The sequence below is a fragment of the Vipera berus genome (genome assembly GCF_964194415.1).
Source record: "Vipera berus genome assembly, chromosome: 3".
Classification (NCBI taxonomy): Eukaryota; Metazoa; Chordata; class Lepidosauria; order Squamata; family Viperidae; genus Vipera; species Vipera berus.
The window spans coordinates 32415183-32434882 of NC_138204.1; the positions used below are offsets into that span (position 1 = coordinate 32415183).

Sequence of the window (19700 nt, forward strand, 5' to 3'; positions counted from 1 at the left end):
AGGGGTCTTCAAACTTGGCCCTGTTATGACTTGTGGACTTCAACTCCCAGAATTCCTCAGCCAGCGATGCTGGCTGAGGAATTCTGGAAGTTGAAGTCCACAAGTCATAACAGGGCCAAGTTTGAAGACCCCTGGTATAGAAACTTCACCTGTTAAATTTTGGCCTGCCCTAACAGTGGAGCTCTGACACTAAAACACAAACACAAACACACACACACACACACACACACACACACACAAAACTGGCACCCCCGGTTTCCTGAAGCAAGACGTGACGGTACAGCTGGCAACGGCATCTGAAGACGACGGCGGCCAAATGCGTGGACAGGGCTCTGAAGAGATGAGGGCTAGGCCCACCGCTCGCGCCTGCCCTTCTGCCCGACCAAGGAAGCAACCGCTCTTCTCCAAACGAGCTTGGGGTATTTCGCCAGACGGGGAGTCGCGCACGGCTCCCGAGTCCCCGCCCGGGGTTAGGAGAGGAGGGTCCAGGGGCGGCTCCTTGGGCGGGGAAGCGCTGCCGGGGACGGCTAGCTCACTCGGCGCTCGGCTGGCCGTCGGGTCGATTCGGTAGCTCTTCGCCGTACGCACGGCCCGATTACGAGCAAGCAGGAGGAGGCGTTGAAGCGGCGGCAGGCAGCTATCCGAGGAATGCGCTGAAGATGGCGGCCGGCCGGAGAGCGCCCAAGAGCGGCTTGTTGGAGCTGCGAGCGCCGGGCGAGCAGTGGCTGCGCGTCTTGGTGACTCTTTCCGAAGACTTCTTGAGCGTCATCCCCAGCACCAAGGGCTCCGAGGAGCCGCTGCAGCCGCCGCCCAGCCCCGTGCAGCTGAACGGTGCCGAGGCGTGCGCCCTCGTCCCAGACTCGATAACCAACATCAAGCGCACGGTGCGGATCGTGAAGCAGGACGTAGGGGGGCTCGGCATCAGCATCAAAGGTAAGCGGGAGGGCGAGGTCCCTTCGCCTCCATTGTTCTCCCTAGCAACTTTTATCACACTTTTGCTTTTCCTCCGCCGACCCCGCTCGCGACCCTGCTGTCAACCTGCCGCTTCTTGCCACTCCAAGTAGCTTTGGGCCAAGCTACAGTAGTGGATTCCCCTCATAGTACAGCACAGCTGTCCGTTTCGCCCCCAGTCTAGGGGATTGGCTATTTTTGGGCACTCGAGATCTAGCGCTGCCTTCCTGTAGCGGGACTGGGAATCTCTCCAGAGTTAAGAGCTCTGCTACCTCTTTTTTTTTTATAAGCCGCTTTTGGTTTCATGCAGTAATGACCTTTGAAATCAGTTTCATTCCTCCCGCCTTCAGAAAAAAGAAAGCAAAACTCCAGAGGATAGTGGAAAGGAGTGGAGGAAAGTCCCCACTGAAGTTGAGACGAAATTAAGGAATTTATTAATTGCAGTCAAGTTCATCCGCCCTAAGGAACTAGAACTGTATTAAAGTTTGAAAGTAACAGCTTGGAAAATAGTGCTGCGTTCTTCTCTTAGCTTGATCTTAGACAGCTGCAAAGTGTATGGTTTGCAGACTAAAAATCCAGTCTGAGAAAGTATTCAACAATCCCATAAACCTTGGAATTTATGTAAATTTTGTTCTGCAGGATCTGATGTTTAGGTTCTATTTTTTTAAAAAATAATGATTTTTAAGATGAAGGTTTTCAGACTGAACGTTCTGGCTGGACTTGTGCAGTGGGTAAAGCAGATAGATACTAGCTTGTTTGATTTAACATGCTTAACACGCTGTGTGGATCCAGCAGATCATATTTTATTCAATAAGCAAGAGCTAGGCATAACATAAATTAGTGCAATGCATGAACCAAGATTCTGCTTCAATGCTGCACTGGTGAAAGTCCAGGGCTGCCTGCTGTTTACAGGTAGTCAGGTGTGGCTACCTACATTTCCCTAGATTCTGGATCCATAGGCTGCAAAAGCTGTTGCTGCTGCCACTGCCTCTCTCTTATGAATACGTAAATCCATAGTACGTGTGTGTATATTGTGTGTATAATGTTTGCCCTGACATCAAGTTCAAAGCTTAGTCCAATTGTACTATGCAGGAGTTTCTTAAATATAGGAAGAACTTTTTAGGGTGGAACAATATTAACAATGCAGATCCTATATATACCTATACCCAGTTAAGAATACACAAGACTACATATTAAAACTCCTAAGAACAATTTATTTTGCACAACAAAGAAAAAATATAAATTGTCTAATTAATTGCAGATGAAATATTTATTTATTTATTTATTTATTTATTTATTTGTTTTTATAAACCGCCCTTCTCCCGAGGGACATATGAAATATGCAAAGGAAATGTTAAGTATCCTTAATAGAGATTTAAATTACAAATTTAAATTTGTATTCAAAATGGACAATTATATATATATGTGTGTGTGTGTGTGTGTGTGTACATATTTGTATATATGTATATAGCATGTATATGTATGTTATATATGTATATGGGTAGATACATATTTTCTTTTGAGAGCAGGCAACAGAATTTCATTTTTAATGTGGGCCATTGTGCTCACAGTAAAAAATGACAATAAAGGTTATCTTATTTAAAAATTTATACACGCTTGCCTTGAAATATATTTCTTTAAATTCATGATGACTGGCTTCTGGGTAACTATATAGATTTACATTGCTGAAAGGATGAAAGAAGTTCTTAAAAAAGCTCCAAGACTAATTGTGTGTGTGTGTGTGTGTAGATAGATAGAAAGATAGATATAGATACAATAATTTCAAAATTGGACATGCAAAAACCTCTACAATTATCATACGTACCACATAGGTTTGGCCATGCCAGCTGAAAATTATAACAGTAATAGACCGATATATTTGCAGAGCAATTGGTTTAGAGAAGGCTGGTCTAATGCTTTACATACCACTTCTCAAAACTGTTGCTTGGAAGAGCTTTTTGCCATCCTGGGAGAAGAGAAGGTCACACTTCATTAGTCTCTAGCATGGCTCTTGTGTTCTTATTTCTTGTGACTGCTCATGTGGCCTCAAAAGCAGAAGAGGGTAAAATCAGATATCCAATGAATGTTTCTTTCATTTGAATGGAAAGGGTCAGAAATACAAAAGGGAACACATTTCTCCATGAGACTTGCACAGATGTAAAAGACAGAAGGCCTTGTCTATGGGTGACAGGTGATATATAGTAAAATAAGAATCAAATCTTCTCAGATAATATTTTCTAAAGCATTTGATGCCATATTATCTTTGACCTTCAAATTGAGAAGGGACAGCACACCTTGTAGAGACAAGGGGTTTTCATTTGCATGCAAGTGTCATGGGAATTGTAGAAAACAAAGTTATCACCACATCTATAAACAATACTCAGCTTGGTCAGTAAGTATGAATGGAAAGTGAAGGAGTCAGCCTTTTCCTGTCTCATACATCTAGAGAAGCTGGCTTCAGTCCATAAATGCTTGTATTACAATAAATTTTCTAGTCCTGAAGGTGCTACAAGGATTTGGGAGTGGGGGAACATCTAATCTTGTTTCTGTGTGTAATCTTATTAGTGACATTCCAGGTCAAATCAATTAATGAAAACAAATAATTTGGGCTTTCTAGTTAGAGGGATATTAAATATGCAGACACATTCTCTTCATTATGCAGATACTTTCAGGTAATAGCTAAAAATAGTTCATTTACATAAAATTTCAAATGTGCTGTTATCTAATATTTTTAGGTCAATCTTATCCTTTAAAACCCCACTTGGATTTAGAGCTATATTTCTTTATGGGAAAAGTTTTGTTTTTGCTTTTCCTAAAAAACAGGGGAATATACCTTTGGATTTGTGTGGTTGTTCAGCCACTACAGAAGTCAAGATGGGCAACTATATTTAGACTCATTATTGATAATTGATTATGTGAGACCATGCTGTTTTTGACTCCTAGCAGCCACATAGATAAACAATTTTTCTGTGATGACCTTTCCCTAACTTGATCCTTCAAGCCTCCCAACCGTACACTGATCACCAATGTAAACTGTGTCTATTTTGCTCCTCATCTTCTTCTCTTTCTTTCTACCTTTCACAGCAATAGAGCTTTTTACACAGAGCTGGGTCTTCAACTCATAATATTTAGGCTTAAAATATATTTGTAAGAATTCAGCCGCGCGAGTTTTGATGGGAGCTTCCCGATACTCCCGTGTAACACCTCTTCTCTGTGAGCTACATTGGCTTCTGGTTGCTCTCCGGGTGAGATTCAAGGTGCTGGTAATGACCTATAAAACCCTAAATGGCTTGGGTCCGGACTAAATAAATACAATATTACTCAAAGCATGTAAAAGCGTATCTATAGAATTGTATCTGGAATGTGGACAAGTATTTCTATGCATTACTCAGGACAACATTTATTTTGTAAAATTGAATCATCAGAAAACAATGTTGTTTTGCACTTATCTCTATTTTTACAGCTGGGCCATTCTATAAAAACTGCTATTGTTCAGATATCTTTTCTCCCTGTAACAACTCCAGAAATCCTCCAGAAATGTAACTGAGTCTATCCTTAATTACCACCACTGCAAAAAACAAAATAAACAAAAAATACAAAAAGAAGGTACAAAAAACCAGAGAAGGTTTGCATAGAACAAATCTTCTGTTTTCTTTCGTATGTTTGTATGACATCTTCTTTAGTGGCTTTTATTTGGATTCTGTTTCCAGGTGGTCGGGAAAATAAAATGCCCATCCTGATATCCAAGATTTTTAAGGGGCTGGCTGCAGACCAGACAGAAGCACTGTTTGTAGGGGACGCCATCCTTTCCGTCAATGGTGCTGACCTGTCCGATGCTTCCCATGATGAGGCAGTGCAAGCTCTGAAGAAGACTGGCAAGGAAGTGGTACTGGAAGGTAAGCAGACCATTTTAAGGTGGTTGAAAGTTGCTAAGGCCCTAACCCAGGGGTAGGCAATCTTGGCTCTTTTATGACTCGTGGACTTCAACTCCCAGAATTCCTGAGCCCCATGGCTCAGCTTGGAAACCTCCCTTTCCCCTCAGCATGGCTGGCTCAGGAATTCTGGGAGTTGAAGTCCACGAGTCATAAAAGAGCCAAGGTTGCCTACCCCTGCCCTAACCACTTCCATTTCTGACATCACCCAGTGTTATGCTATGGTTACTATATCAACTATACATAGGTGTCATTGATTTTACCTGATTATATTATAAACTACCAAGAATGTTTGTGGAGTGTGGTAATAAATATAATAGAGAAGTAGGTAAACAAACAAATGTCACCCATCTGCTCTTTCCTAGAAATGCTTCTATCTCCTATAATAGTTTAATTGTAGATGTGATCTGGGATCTCACATCCTCAAAATATGCCAGCTCAAAATTTATGCAAGAGAAAGAATGACTATAGCTTTGTTCTTATTCTTAAGTCAACTTGAACTGTAGGTTTTGTTATATATGGAACACCAAATTTAGCTGAAGAGTCACCTGGCTGTAGCAGAAACCTTCCTATTCTTTCACCGTAATAATTAAGATCCATATCTCATAATTGCATTCTGGGATGGTGCACACTGTTCTAGCCGGGCACAGCTCCTTGGCTTCCAGTCTTCACCCAGACAGTTGTTTAAACTCAAAAGACCAGTGGCCAGAAATTCAGGGACAGAACTCTAATTTTATTACAGATAAAATTACAGATAATTTTATTACAGATATTAGAAAACTAACAGAAAACTAACAACTGCCAACTGTAAACCTCAAGCCATATATATTTCCAAAGAAGCTGAGAGCCTACCTTCTTCAGTGACCCTTTCAAAGTTACAACAACTGAAAAAAAGCTTTCCTCTTCCATTATCTTTGCAGTGTTTTTCAGTCACATAGAATACAGCTGGAAGGGACCTTGGAGGTCTTCTAGTCCAGCCCCCTGCTCAAGTAGGAGAACCTATACCATTTCAGACAAGTGGCTGTCTAGTCTCTTCTTAAAAATCTCCAGTGATGGTGCGCCCATGATTTCTAAAGGCAAGCTGTTCCACTGTTCCACTGGTTAATTGTCCTCACTGTTAGGAAGTTTCTCCTTAATTCCAGGTTGCTTCTCTCTGGTCAGTTTCCAACCATTGTAATTCCAACCATTACAGCCAGTATGCCTAGACCTGTGCCTGATCTGTGGTTTTATTCCCTCCCTCTTGCAAAGCAGAAAGATAGGAGAGGAAGAGATTACAAGAGAATAAGCAAGCACACTATGGGGACTATATATCAAAAGCAAAGTGCTGGTTCTGTCTATTTGTTGATTCTTGATATTTGGAGATGACCAAGACTATCTGATCAGAAAATATGTAATTGATTGCTGGAAATATATTTTACAGAGACTTGAATTTATTAACTCCTATTATTTGGATGATGGGGTGGTAGGGGAAGTATGGATTAGCTACTACTGTCAAGCAGAAGGTTGTGTCTGCTGAAATTTATCTGTCATTTTGGGGAATTTTAAGGTATTACAAATAATTAGTTATCTGGGGGGGGGAATCTACTATTTCCTGAAATATTTAGGTCACTAATTCTCCTGTGTACCCAAATACCTGGATAATTACAAATACACTGGACTTGCCCTTCCATTTATATTTGTATTATGCAGTTAATTTGGTTTAATATTTGAATAACTAAAAAAAATCATGAAGGCACATCCAAGCTTTTTCAAAAAGCTTGGTTTGTACAATCATGAAAATTTGATATAAGTAATTTTCACTGCCTTCTCTTTCTCCTTAACACCCAAGAAACTGAAAGAAAGTGGCTGTTGTTTCAGAAAGACAGTGGAACTTTTTTTTCTCTATGAAGTTGAGACTGAGTCTAAGTATCAATATTTCTTATAGAATCTGACATGAACAGTATTATTTTCTCAGTGGAAATGCTGGGGTTTATAATTTCAACCCTAGGAAAAAATGGATGCTCCTCCTGAGATTGGGAACAGATTTCAGTGCCATAACTTGTCAATTTACTCCATGTGTCTTAAAATAAAAGGAAAGGAGAAGGTGGTAGCAAGTTCCTGAAGTCTGAATCTAGTAGAGTGTTTTTGATGTGAATCTTTTTACAAGGAATCAACATCCTTACCACACCCCAATCTTAACATTTTAATATATAAATTGTCTATCTACCTTGATAAAGCCAAATAGATTTGATTTTTAAAAGATTTGGATTTCTTCCATGTTTAAGAAACAGTTTGCAGTGCCATTTTGTAAAGTTGTGCAGCTAACCTTCTTGAGTCTGAGCTCCAATCCTTTTGAAAAATTATCACTCACTTACATCTTCTTTTTATATGGCTGATACAGTATAGATTTATTCAACTTACTTGTCCATATTGCTGTCTATGAATAATGATGCAATGGTTCTTATTCTACAGGCTGAGATAGGATGTCTATAGCATAAAACTCAACATTTAATCAGAGACAATAGAAGTCTGTTTATAATGTTAAAGAATAGTAGTGTTTGCTTAGCAACTCTTGTTTTCTAATCTGTGCATTATATACATGAACCTTAATTTATAATTCTGCATTTCTTATAATACTCCAAACTTTAAGATGGTTAGTTTACTATTACTATGGTTACCAGATTTGCAATTATATAATAGCTTCTTCTAGTTTAAAATAAATATTGGCTCTCATTTTCTTGCAGAATACATCTGAATCTTTATAGGAGAAAATTGGCATCCCATAACCATTTGCTAAATTGGAGTGTGGAACTTGAGCATCCAAGGAAAGAGAGCTGGTGAAATAATGAGCTGAGGTTTTAAAATCCTTGCTTGGCTCTGAAGGTCATTGGTTGTTAACCAGTGTACTGTAATTTACTGTATAATGTTTTTGTGAAGGCATATAGCAAATGGGACAATATCCACATCAGCCTTTCCCAATTCACCAGAATTCCTCAGTACTGCCACTTGGAAGGAAGATTGCTTTAAACTACTCTGATCCTTTGCAGATTATAGGTAGAGTAACAATAAACCAAATTTTGCTCATTTCATCAACAAACCTTTAGAAATCTGTATTGTTATAGCATGGTGGAGAATCAGGTGCATTTCTTTTTATTCCTAGACATTAACCATTGATTGAGGGTTGATTGGAGCTGCCATTCCCACTCTATATGGGAAAGACAGATAAAGCATCTGTTCCTGTTACTTGAAATAATCAGGGAGTTATCATGAACTTCATTATGAGTTTAGCTATCTTGATTCTTGTGAGCAGCCACTGATGGTTGTCCCTGAACTTGAATGAAATGTCAGAAATACTCATTAATTGAACAGAATTTCTCTCCAATATATAAAAAGTAATTAGTTGTAGAGTTTGACAGAAGATTCCAGAGAAATATTTTTAAAGAAATTTTGCAATTTGAATTTAGAGTCAGGGAAGAATAGGGAATCCAAACAACAAGAAAAATTGTACTATTTAAAAATCATCACATTTATAATCACATTTATAATCATGTTAGTTTTCAAGCATTATAATATACTCAGGTAGATACCTGGATTTCAGTTTATTTGGAAGAGGGAATTAAAATAATGACACTAATACAACACTATGCAGGCTTAGAAAATTGTAAGAATTTTTCTTAGATCACAAGGAACCCAACATACATTGAAGGAGGTGGATGGAAAACACATATTAGGGAAAATTCAACTTAGTTTTTGGCCCCTGTGTAAAACATGAGATTATCCAAGTTTCTAATTCACATTATGTATTTATTCATTGCTTTTATTAATCTGTTCTATGCAGTACTTCTAGAAAAATGCTGCAGGGAGATATTGCTGGCCTCATTTCTCATAATGTGTAGTTTCCAATCAAATCTATCTTTGTAGTTGTGAAGAGTCGACACTCACTTGGTGGCAGCTGCCGAAAAAGCCAACACAGTGCTAGGCTGCATTAACAGAGGGATAGAATCAAGATCAAGTGAAGTACTAATACCACTTTACAATGCTTTGGTAAGGCCACACCTGGAATACTGTATCCAGTTTTGGTCACCATGATGTAAAAAAGATGTTGAGACTCTAGAAAGGGTACAGAGAAGAGCAACAAAGATGATTGGGGGACTGGAGGCTAAAATATATAGGGAACGGTTGCTGGAATTGGGTATGTCTAGTTTAATGAAGAGAAGGGTGAGGGGTGACATGATAACAGTGTTCCAATATCTCAGGGGCTGCCACAAAGAAGAGGGAGTCAAGCTATTCTCCAAAGCACCTGAAAGCAAGACAAGAAGCAATGGATGGAAACTAGTCAAGGAGAGAAGCAACTTAGAACTAAGGAGAAACTTCCTGACAGTTAGAACAATTAACCAGTGGAACAACCTGCCTCCAGAAGCGGTGAATGCTCCAACACTGGAAGTTTTTAAGAAGAGACTGGACAGCCATTTGTCTGAAATGGTATAAGGTTTCTTGCCTGAGCAGGGGGTTGGACTAGATGATCTCCAAGGTACCTTCCAACTTATTATTATTATTAATTAGTCAATTCTAGTAAGTGCATGAACTTTGCCTACAAAAGTTTATGTTCAGAGACAATCAACTCACAAAAGTCCATGAGAGCATGGAAAATCCATCAGCCACCAAAAAAACCATAGGCTCTTTCTACATTTTTAGCACTTCGTACAAAAAAATATGAGAAAAGGAATTTCTTTAAGCAAAACCAATTAATTTCATATTCAGAACTGGAGTTGATTTAGTTAATCCATTCTTACAGCCTTGGCAAATTCTTTCTGTAAAGTTCAGATCTCTTGTTGAGACGTTACAAAAAATTAATAGAACTTGCTCTTTTAAAACAACACAGATTTTTTAAAAAATGTCAGACCTTGAATTCTTGATCTCTGTGGAGGAAGTTGATCCTTTTGTGGCTTCAGTTAGAATTGATCTGCTGGAAAATATGATGAGATGGCTTGGAAAGTTTCAGCAACTTAAAACCTAAACTTTGCTGGATCAGAGCAATAGTTTTCCAAGACCAGCATCTACATACTGTATGCTCACATAAAAGAACACAAGTCACAAAGAAAACACAGCACCTGCTAGTTTTTTATAAATAGTATGCTTATTCCCAATTCTTTTTGGACACTAATCAGTAGTCAGGGAACAATAAAGGAGGGGAAATAATTGTACCATATTAATTTTACTGTTTATAAACAGAAAAAATTATCAAATATGTAAGTTTGTGAGTCCGTATTTGCAGATAGACCATGTAAAGACTACAGAGAGATTCCATTTGTAAAGTAGATAAACTTGAGAACTTGTCTTTTTTTGTTTTGCTTTTTGCCCTAAACTTTGGGTTGTATAACTCAACATAATTTTGCAGAAGTATCTGCAGGTACTGATGCTTTCATCAAAATGACAAATGGGTGTGCAATAGGAGCACAATTTGCATCATGATGCACAATACTGCTTTTATCATTTGCCCCCTTGACTATCCTATGGATGCCTCTGTGGGATTCTATTCAAGTTACTTTGTTTTACTAGAATAGCATTTTGATTTGGATTACAGTTGAATGAATAAACTCTTTGGGATAAAACAACTTCTAGTACTCTTCCATTCAGCAAAAACTGAATGTGTACCTTGACTTTTGAGCAGGCAGAAGTAACCTGTGCTACTCTTGGATGAATTAAAGCTAGAGAAAGGGAGTACCTCTTAACAATGTTGTATTGATAGTGAGGAATTATAACCACTGAATATATCGTGAAATGCTGTGTGTAATTAAGGATGTTTGCAAAATGCATACCACTTCCATAGTTTAGCCATTCTTCTAATTGCAGATGATTGGCATGTTGCTTTCATTGGTATTATTATAGTCCTTCTCCAAAGGAAGGCTTTCAAACACATCATTGCAACCTGGTGGTCTAATTTGTAAAACTGCCATACACTTAAAACAATCTTAGTTGATTTAAGGTTCACTTGATTGGTTAAATATGCCATTCACTTCAATAGTATATTAAAATAGCATAGAGCCCAGTTGTGCATGTGTACTACATATGCACATTGAATGTTTGCCTATTAGATGACAAGGGAGTAAAACTGCTTCTGGCTAACCTTGTCTAGAGGTTAACCTTGGAAGCTAAGAAGGAGTGGAACTAGTTACTATTAGGATGAGAGAACACTAAGGATTATTAGAGTTGTGGGACAGGTTGAGAAATTAAAACATCCTGGGAGAAACTAGTGGCAAACCATATACATATTGTGGCCAATGAAACTATATGGTAGTGTCCATAGAATCATTGCAAATCAAATTTGGCTCAACAGCATATTTGTTAAAGGAGATAAACAAGATTCTAGCTAATGATTTCTTTTTCCTCTTTGTTGCAGAAGATTTACAGCAGATATTTGACTTGAATAATATTTTCAGGAAGGTAATCTGAGAAACAGAGGCAAATAATAGCAATGTAATATGTAGACCAGATGTCTCTATCAAGTTAGGTCACCTCAGTTCAGATTTCACATTTTAAGATAGAAATTGCTATTTCAGTTTCTGAGCATACAAGAGACAGACTATGGATTAATATGTCTCCCTAATTTCATTTCCTTACTCATCACTTTCTTAAATTTGTAAATGTATTCCCATGTTCATAGTAGAGCAATTTCCAGGGGTTAAGAAGCAACCAAGCTACTAATCAGCCATTTGTATTACCTAGATGTTACTGTATAATACTAATAGTTTTTGCTGTACATGTCCCAAATTCCTGGCAACAAGAACTTTCTGAATTATTCCAGTAGAACCAATTTAACTGGCATCACTCTGTCACATTTATCCCAGACACAGCAGTAAATGTTGTCTTTCCAGGAACTCAATCCTGGCTTTCTTTCCTCCAGCCTTGAGATTTGCATATCTCTCTTCCTTTCTAAGTAATTACTTTGGCCAAAGACTTAATGCTTCTTGTCTTGTCAGTGCCAGGTCTTACCATGTCTCATTATTATTAGTAGTATGATGGTTGGTCACACAGTCAGTTAAATATTTACACTGGATTTGGCATTTTTATTTATCGAGGCCTTCCTTCCCAAGGACCTGAGATAATGCAGATATTTAATAATATTAAAGGTACTGTTGCAGAATGTAAACTGTTGAAGTAAAGCTTCCTTTTTACAATTGACTGATGGTGATCTTGTCAATGCCAGCGGTATTCACATAGGGCTCCAGATGTTTTGGTGCCTTTGCTTTGCTTTCTTTTGCCACAGCCATTCTACTTCTATTTGCAGGTCCTTATATTTTGTGATTTTCTTCAGTTCTTTCTCTTTTGCTGTCTTCAGGTATTGCATTGTTAACTATTCAGATATTTTTGTCATTCTTATCAACAATTGTTAGGTTTGGGGTGTTATGTGGCAGGTATTTGTGTATTTGAATTCTAAAGTCCCAGAATACATTAGCTTCTTCATTTTCGATTACTTTGTCTACTTTGTGGTCCCACTGGTCCTCGTTCATGGATTTCTTGCAGGTATTCCAATGCACCATTTTTGCTGCTGCTACTACTGTTGTACTACTACTACTACTACTACTACTACTACTACTACTACTACTACTACTAATAATAATAATAATAATAATAATAATAATAATTTAGAAAAGAAGCAGTGCAAAATGCTAGCCTCTAGTATATTTTTTTATTTCCAGAATGCTTCTTGGGCTGCTATATGCAAGCCAACTTTTATCTTTAGATGGCTACTTTCCAGTGCTAAAAATGTTGAAATCATTTTAGCTTTGTCTTTAGGCCAGAATCACACTTTAAAAAAAAAGTTTTTGGACTCCAATCCTTTTTTTCCTACTAAGAAATAAACAAAGTGTGGCATTCAGCTATTAGCCTGAAGAAGCCTCGATCCCAGGTCTGCAGAGAAAGAAGGGTTGTTTTCCCTTTGGGGTTATGAAATTGACATGACCAAGAGGGCAGAGCTTGTGCGTTCTGCACAATGATAATGGGGAGGAAAAAGAATGGGGGGGGGAGGCTAGGACAGGATCTAATTAAGAGATGGGGCTGAACCTAGCTAAGATTGGATTGGATTAAACAGAGTCACAAAAAGGGAGTCTTCAAGCCAACTAGGGAGAGGGGAAAATAGACAACAGTAGAGTTAACGTGCCTGTAAGAAGCCAGAGTGTGCCAGTAAACAGCCTTTTTGAAGTTTAATGATAAATCAAGGCAGAACTTTGTGAATATTCCCTCACGAATATTCGCCTCACGAATGATCAAAGCTTTTGTGAGCATTCCCCTCAAAAGATTTGAAAAAATTCTAAATGAATTTCCTCCTTAAAAGAGGAAGCTGCTATAAGAGGTGAGCCACTGCAGGAAGAAGTTCTCCCAACAGATCTCCCTTAGATCTGTATTTCAACTGATGGGGCATGAAAAATGGAAAACTCCAGGACAGGGGATGGCTCCATATAGTTAGCATCTCTTTCGCTGTTAGGTAAGCAAGCTGGGACTGTTGAGAATTAAATTTTGCAAGCTCAGTAGCATCACAAATTCCTTACTGCTGACCTAGAAGAATCTTTTAAATCAAATGGGATTTAACACTGTGTTTAAAGATCTAAATTAGATCTTGCCAGTTAGTCTATGCTCAGCTTCATGACAGCTATCTTTTAATTACTTGGATAATTAATGCTGACATTTTTCCTTTTTCTGGCAATTCTAAGAGTGTAAACAAAAAGGATCTCTGCATTTTTTGTTCTTTTGAGTGGCAAATTTTAAAAGGCACATATAATTGCTGTTTTTCAGTCCAAGCATAGCACTGATATATTATGTTTTCTATTTAATTTGTGATGAATCTCAAGGGGGTTGCAGATACTGCTGGATTCCAAAATTAAGATGAAATAGAATAAGATTTGGATCTGATCTGATCTGATCCAGTGCTCTTACATGATTCAGATTTTGTTTCTACAGTAGTAGCTGTCTATGGGAATTTCACAAGTTTATAGTTTATAGTTTATTATATTTGTATACCACCCTTCTTCCGAAGGACTCAGGGCGGTGAACAGGGCACATATAAAATACAAGGTACAAAAGTTAAAAGAGAATTAAATACAAAGCCCAAGCTAAAACAATAAATAATAATGTAAAAAACCACAATAAAAAACCCCAACACATCCCCCATCAGGCCAGGCCGGCTCGTTCAAATAAATAGGTCTTCAGATCGCGTCGGAAGGAGCGAAGGTTGGGCGCTGCCCAGAGCTCAACCGGCAACCGATTCCATAAGTCCGGGGTGCCCACAGAGAAGACCCTCCCCCTGGGGGCCACCAGACAACATTCTCTGACCGGTGGCACCCTGAGGAGGCCCTCTCTGTGGGAACGCACAGGGCGGAGGGAAGTTGACGCCGGCAGCAGGTGATCCCCGAGGTACTCCGGACCCATGCCATGTAGGGCCTTGAAAACCATTACCAAAACCTTGAATCTCACTCGGAAGACAACTGGCAGGCAATGCAGCTCGTGGAGCAGAGGTGTAACATGGGAGTATCGGGAGACTCCCAACACAACTCTCGCAGCTGCATTCTGTACCAGTTGGAGCCTCTGAGTGGTCCTCAAGGGAAGCCCCATGTAGAGAGCATTGCAGTAGTCCAAACGAGAGGTCACGAGCGCATGAGTGACCGTACACAGGGCATCCCGGTCTAGATAGGGCCGCAACTGGCGCACCAGGCGAACCTGGGCAAAGGCCCCCCTAGTCACAGCCACTATATGGTCTTCCAAAGTAAGCCGCGAATCTAGGAGGACTCCCAAGTTGCGAGCCCTATCTACGGGGGGTAATAGCTCACCCCCCATGGAAAGAGATGGAATATTCTGAATATCCCGGGATGCCGGTATGCACAGCCACTCAGTCTTGTCGGGGTTGAGTTGAAGTCTGTTCCTCCCCATCCAGACCCGAACCGCTTCCAGGCAACGGGACATCATGTCAAGGGCATCACTGGGGTGGTTTGGGGTCGAAATGAAAAGCTGGGTATCATCAGCATACTGATGATACCCAACTCCAAAACCACGAATGATCTTACCCAGCGGTTTCATGTAGATGTTGAACAGGAGAGGCGAGAGGACCGACCCCTGAGGAACTCCACAAACGAGAGACCTCGAGGTCGACCTCTGCCCCCCTGCCAACACCGACTGCGAACGTCCCAGGAGATAGGAGGAGAACCACTGAAAAACTGTGCCTCCCACTCCCAATCCCCTGAGACGCCGCAGCAGGATACCATGGTCGATGGTATCGAAAGCCGCTGAGAGGTCTAATAGGACTAGGACAGAGGAATATCCCCTGTCCCGGGCCCTCCAGAGATCATTCACCAGCGCGACCAATGCCGTCTCCGTGCTGTACCCGGGCCTGAAACCCGATTGGTACGGGTCTAGTTGATCTGGGTGTCACAGCTCCTGCCGTCTCACATTCCCATGCAGTTTGACTGACATTCTTTCCAGCTTTCCACTTTCCTTTTTTGACATCTTACGAATAGAACTATTCTATATGTTGAGCATGGTCACATTGTGCTTTCTATATACATATGCAATGAATATGCCGTTTTATTTTCATGTATTTTTCCTACCATGGAGATGTTTTGTACGCTCTCCTTAACACTGCAGAGCTCTTTTTTCTAAAGATTTGCATAACTCTAGATCTATATTTATTAGAAGAATATCTTTTGAGTTCTTTTCAGATTACTTGGTTATAACCCATCTAATATTATATAGTAACTTGAACATGATTCTGAATTTTTGTTTCAAAATCTGTTTCATTTAAGCAAAGTTGCAGAAATAATATTAAATTTAGTTCGGTAGGGTCTGTGCCATAGGTAGAATCTCAGGCAATTCTCTTCTAGCCTGGTTTTTTATTTTTTTTAAAAAAAGGATTCTTACAAGCCTCCACTAATAGATAAAACTACAGTAGCAAAATCTATAATGTTATTTGGCACTAATCTAGATTCCTGTCAAAGCATGTGACCATGATGGCTGGCAACACATGGTGCCAGTGACTGTGATTGCCTGCCATCTATTGATATTTCCAGTCCAGATCTGTTGGGTGGAAACTGGTTTCAGGTTCCATGTGAAAATAATTAGAGTGTAGTTCCTTCTTCTAAAAAAAGAATTGAGACAGATGCAGCTCCAGAATTTAGGTTATCTCCTTGAATTGGCTCAAGAAGGTTATGACCTGGCTAAGTTAAAATGATCTGAATGCAAAGAATAAATCAGCTTATTCAGTTTGTCATACCTTATGCTTTTTAAATGTCTTGTTTTTATTTATTTATTTATTTATTTGACATTTGTGGGAATGATTCAGTTGGCCTGCTCAGAGTTCAGAACAACTTTTTCTGAGTGTAGTGGGGTTTATTCAAGGTACACAGGATTGCATCCTAAAATAGACGGGGTTGGCCGCCTTAGGACTCTTCCTCATTTAGACACCTAAAAGCTGTTTCAACAGCATACTTTGAAGTTCATGGTTTCAAACCATTTATTTTCTCCTTATTCTTTTCTAATGGTTATCATATAAATTCTGAAGTAGGCAGATGAAGTAGCCTAGCTTATTTATACATTAAGGACTATATATAACAAGTTTCAGTCTGCAAAAATTGTACAACTGTATAATTAGTAAGTTCTCTTGTGTTTCCAACATCCATAGGATTTTAGCAATGCAATCTGATAGAGCATTATAATGTTTTTATTCCTTTTCAAATTATTCTTCTATCTGTTTTTGGTTTCCTTTTGATGTTTCTTTTTAAGTTATTTGTTGCTTTCATGTTCATTTTAATTTTAAAAAAGCTATTAAAACCCTTCAGTATTTTGGATAGGTTGAAAAGGTCATATTGATGTTCCTTGGAAAATCCAGGTTGTAGCTTTTAAGAAGAAGCTTTTGAAATGCAAAATGAGAAAGGTTAGGAAAACATAATTCCTCATTCAAAAACTAGCCCACCTGCTCATTAAAATGCTTTTCTTTTGAACTACTACCTGCCTCCTTTGCTTACAGCTCAGCGGATGCCTTAGTGGAAGCCTGGGAAAGGGCAGCCATGGAGGCACTTGACCGAGTTGTACCCTTGCGGCCCCTGACCCGATGCAGATCCCAGCGGGCTCCATGGTTTTCCGCGGAGCTCTGGGAGATGAAGCATCGGAGACGGGGCCTAGAGAGCCGTTGGAGGTCCAGCCGATCCGAATCCGACCGATTGCGACTAAGAACCTGTATTAGGTCTTATCTCGCAGCGATAAGGGTGGCGAGGTCTAACCACTTCGCTACCCTTATCGCGTCCGCAGATAATCACCCGGCCGCCCTGTTTAGGGTGACCCGCTCCCTCCTTAATCAGTAGGTGAGGGAGGAACCCTTGCAGGGTCGTGCCGAGGAGTTTAGTCAACATCTGTCGGACAAAATCGCTCGGATTCGGACCGGTTTGGACTCCGACTGGGCAGAGTCTGACGATGGGGACACGGGTGGTCTTGTCGATGTTATCTGGGATGAGTTCGATCCTGTGACACCGGAGGAAGTGGACAGGATTATGGGGAGGCTGAGCTCCACCACATGTTTATTGGATCCGTGCCCTTCCTTGCTGGTTTATGCGGCCCGGGAGGGGACACGAGGCTGGTTCAGGCGGTTATATCTGCATCTTTGAGTGAGGATAGTTTCCCCACCGCCTTGAAGGAGGCGGTGGTGAGACCTCTCCTCAAGAAGCCTGCCTTGGACCCAGCTGTGTTAAATAACTTTCGTCCGGTCTCCAACCTTCGCTTTCTTGCGAAGGTTGTTGAGAGTGTGGTGGCGCATCAGCTCCCTCTGGTTCTGGATGAAGCGGATTATCTAGACCCGTACCAATCGGGCTTCAGGCCCGGGTACAGCACGGAGACGGCATTGGTCGCTCTGGTGAATGATGTCTGGAGGGCCCAGGACAGGGGATATTCCTCTGTCCTAGTCCTATTAGACCTCTCAGCGGCTTTCGATACCATCGACCATGGTATCTTGCTGCGGCGTCTCAGGGGATTGGGAGTGGGAGGCACGGTTTTTCAGTGGTTCTCCTCCTATCTCCTGGGACGCTCGCAGTCGGTGTTGGCAGGGGGGCAGAGGTCGACCTCGAGGTCTCTCGCTTGTGGAGTCCCTCAGGGGTCGGTCCTCTCGCCTCTCCTGTTCAACATCTACATGAAACCGCTGGGTGAGATCATTCGTGGTTTTGGAGTTGGGTATCATCAGTATGCTGATGATACCCAGCTTTTTATTTCGACCCCAAACCACCCCAGTGATGCCCTTGACGTGATGTCCCGCTGCCTGGAGACGGTTCGGGTCTGGATGGGGAGGAACAGGCTTCAACTTAACCCTGACAAGACTGAGTAGCTGTGTGTACCGGCATCTCGGGATATTCAGGATATCCCATCTCTTTCTATGGGGGGTGAGTTATTACCCCCTGTAGATAGGGCTCACAACTTGGGAGTCCTCCTAGATTCACAGCTTTCCTTAGAAGACCATATAGTGGCTGTGACTAGGGGGGCCTTCGCCCAGGTTCGCCTGGTGCGCCAGTTGCGGCCCTATTTAGACTGGGATGCCTTACATATGGTCACTCATGCACTCGTGACCTCTCGTTTGGACTACTGCAACGCTCTCTACATGGAGCTGCCCTTGAAGACCACTCGGAGGCTCCAACTGGTACAGAATGCAGCCGCAAGATTTGTGCTGGGAGTTTCCTGATACTCCCATGTTACACCTCTGCTCCGCGAGCTGCATTGGCTTCCAGTTGTCTTCCGGGTGAGATTCAAGGTGCTGGTATTGACCTACAAAGCCTTACATGGCATGGGTCCGGAATACCTTGGGGAGCACCTGCGGCCAGCATCAACTTCCCTCCGCCCAGTACGCTCCCACAGAGAGGGCCTCCTCAGGGTGCCACCGGTCAAAGAATGCTGACTGGTGGCCCCCAGGGGGAGGGCGTTCTCTGTGGGCACGCCGGATTTATGGAACCGTCTTCCAGTTGAGCTCCGGATGGCGCCCGACCTGTGTTCCTTCCGGCGCGATCTAAAGACTTATCTCTTCGAACAAGCTGGCCTGGCCTGATGGGATGGGGTTGGGTTTTATTATTTTAAATGTGTTTTAACTTATTGTAAGAACTGTGGGCATTTGTTTAATCTCTTTTAATTTTTGTATTTTGTCTTTTAATATGTACTGCCCTGTTCACCGCCCTGAGTCCTTCGGGAGAAGGGCGGTATACAAATAAAATTAATAATAATAATAATAATAATAATAATAATAATAATAATAATAATAATAATAATAATAATAATAATAATAATAATATTTGTGAACCCTGGAAGAAACCATTTTCAGTTGATGACTGATAATGAACAGATACAGATTAATGTTTCAGTATTTAATGTAATGGTAATGGTATTACTATACCATTGCATAGTAACAAGTTATTACTGATTCATTGTTCCATTTGCACACACAGCCCACGATTCTTATTGCACTGAAGGAAGGAGACTTCATTCATTTTGTTAAAAAAGCTGAGGGTAGCACAGAAAAGCTTCACTTCCATGGAGTTTACTCAAATTCTTTGTACCACAGTAGCCACTGGTCTAAGAGATGTGTCAGTGGTAGTCAACAAACAACCATTTGCTGGCAAATAAACTGTTTAGGTTGTACCATTGAAGTTTGCTAGGATGCTCTCTGTCGTTCCAGATTCTCTCCAAGATGGTGGTTTTGTGAAAACATCTATGAGTTCCTGAAACTCTAAATGCCTATCAAAATATGGGCCTTTATTAGTTTTGCAAAGTTCATTTACTTATTTATTTATTAAATTTTATTCTGCCCAACTGCACTGTAAG

At 40.7% G+C, this 19700-nt stretch overlaps 1 protein-coding gene across 1 annotated transcript in view; it reads left to right on the top strand.

The window, feature by feature from the left end:
- Positions 1-218: 218 nt before the first annotated feature.
- The window catches only part of SNTA1 (syntrophin alpha 1), a 56196-nt gene continuing 36714 nt past the window's right edge, over positions 219-19700 (top strand). Inside the window, exons 1-2 of the mRNA XM_081325677.1 lie at positions 219-933; positions 4662-4847. Coding sequence (XP_081181803.1) covers positions 660-933; positions 4662-4847 — 460 coding nt within the window. The 5' untranslated portion in view covers positions 219-659. The remainder of the gene's footprint in view (positions 934-4661; positions 4848-19700) is intronic.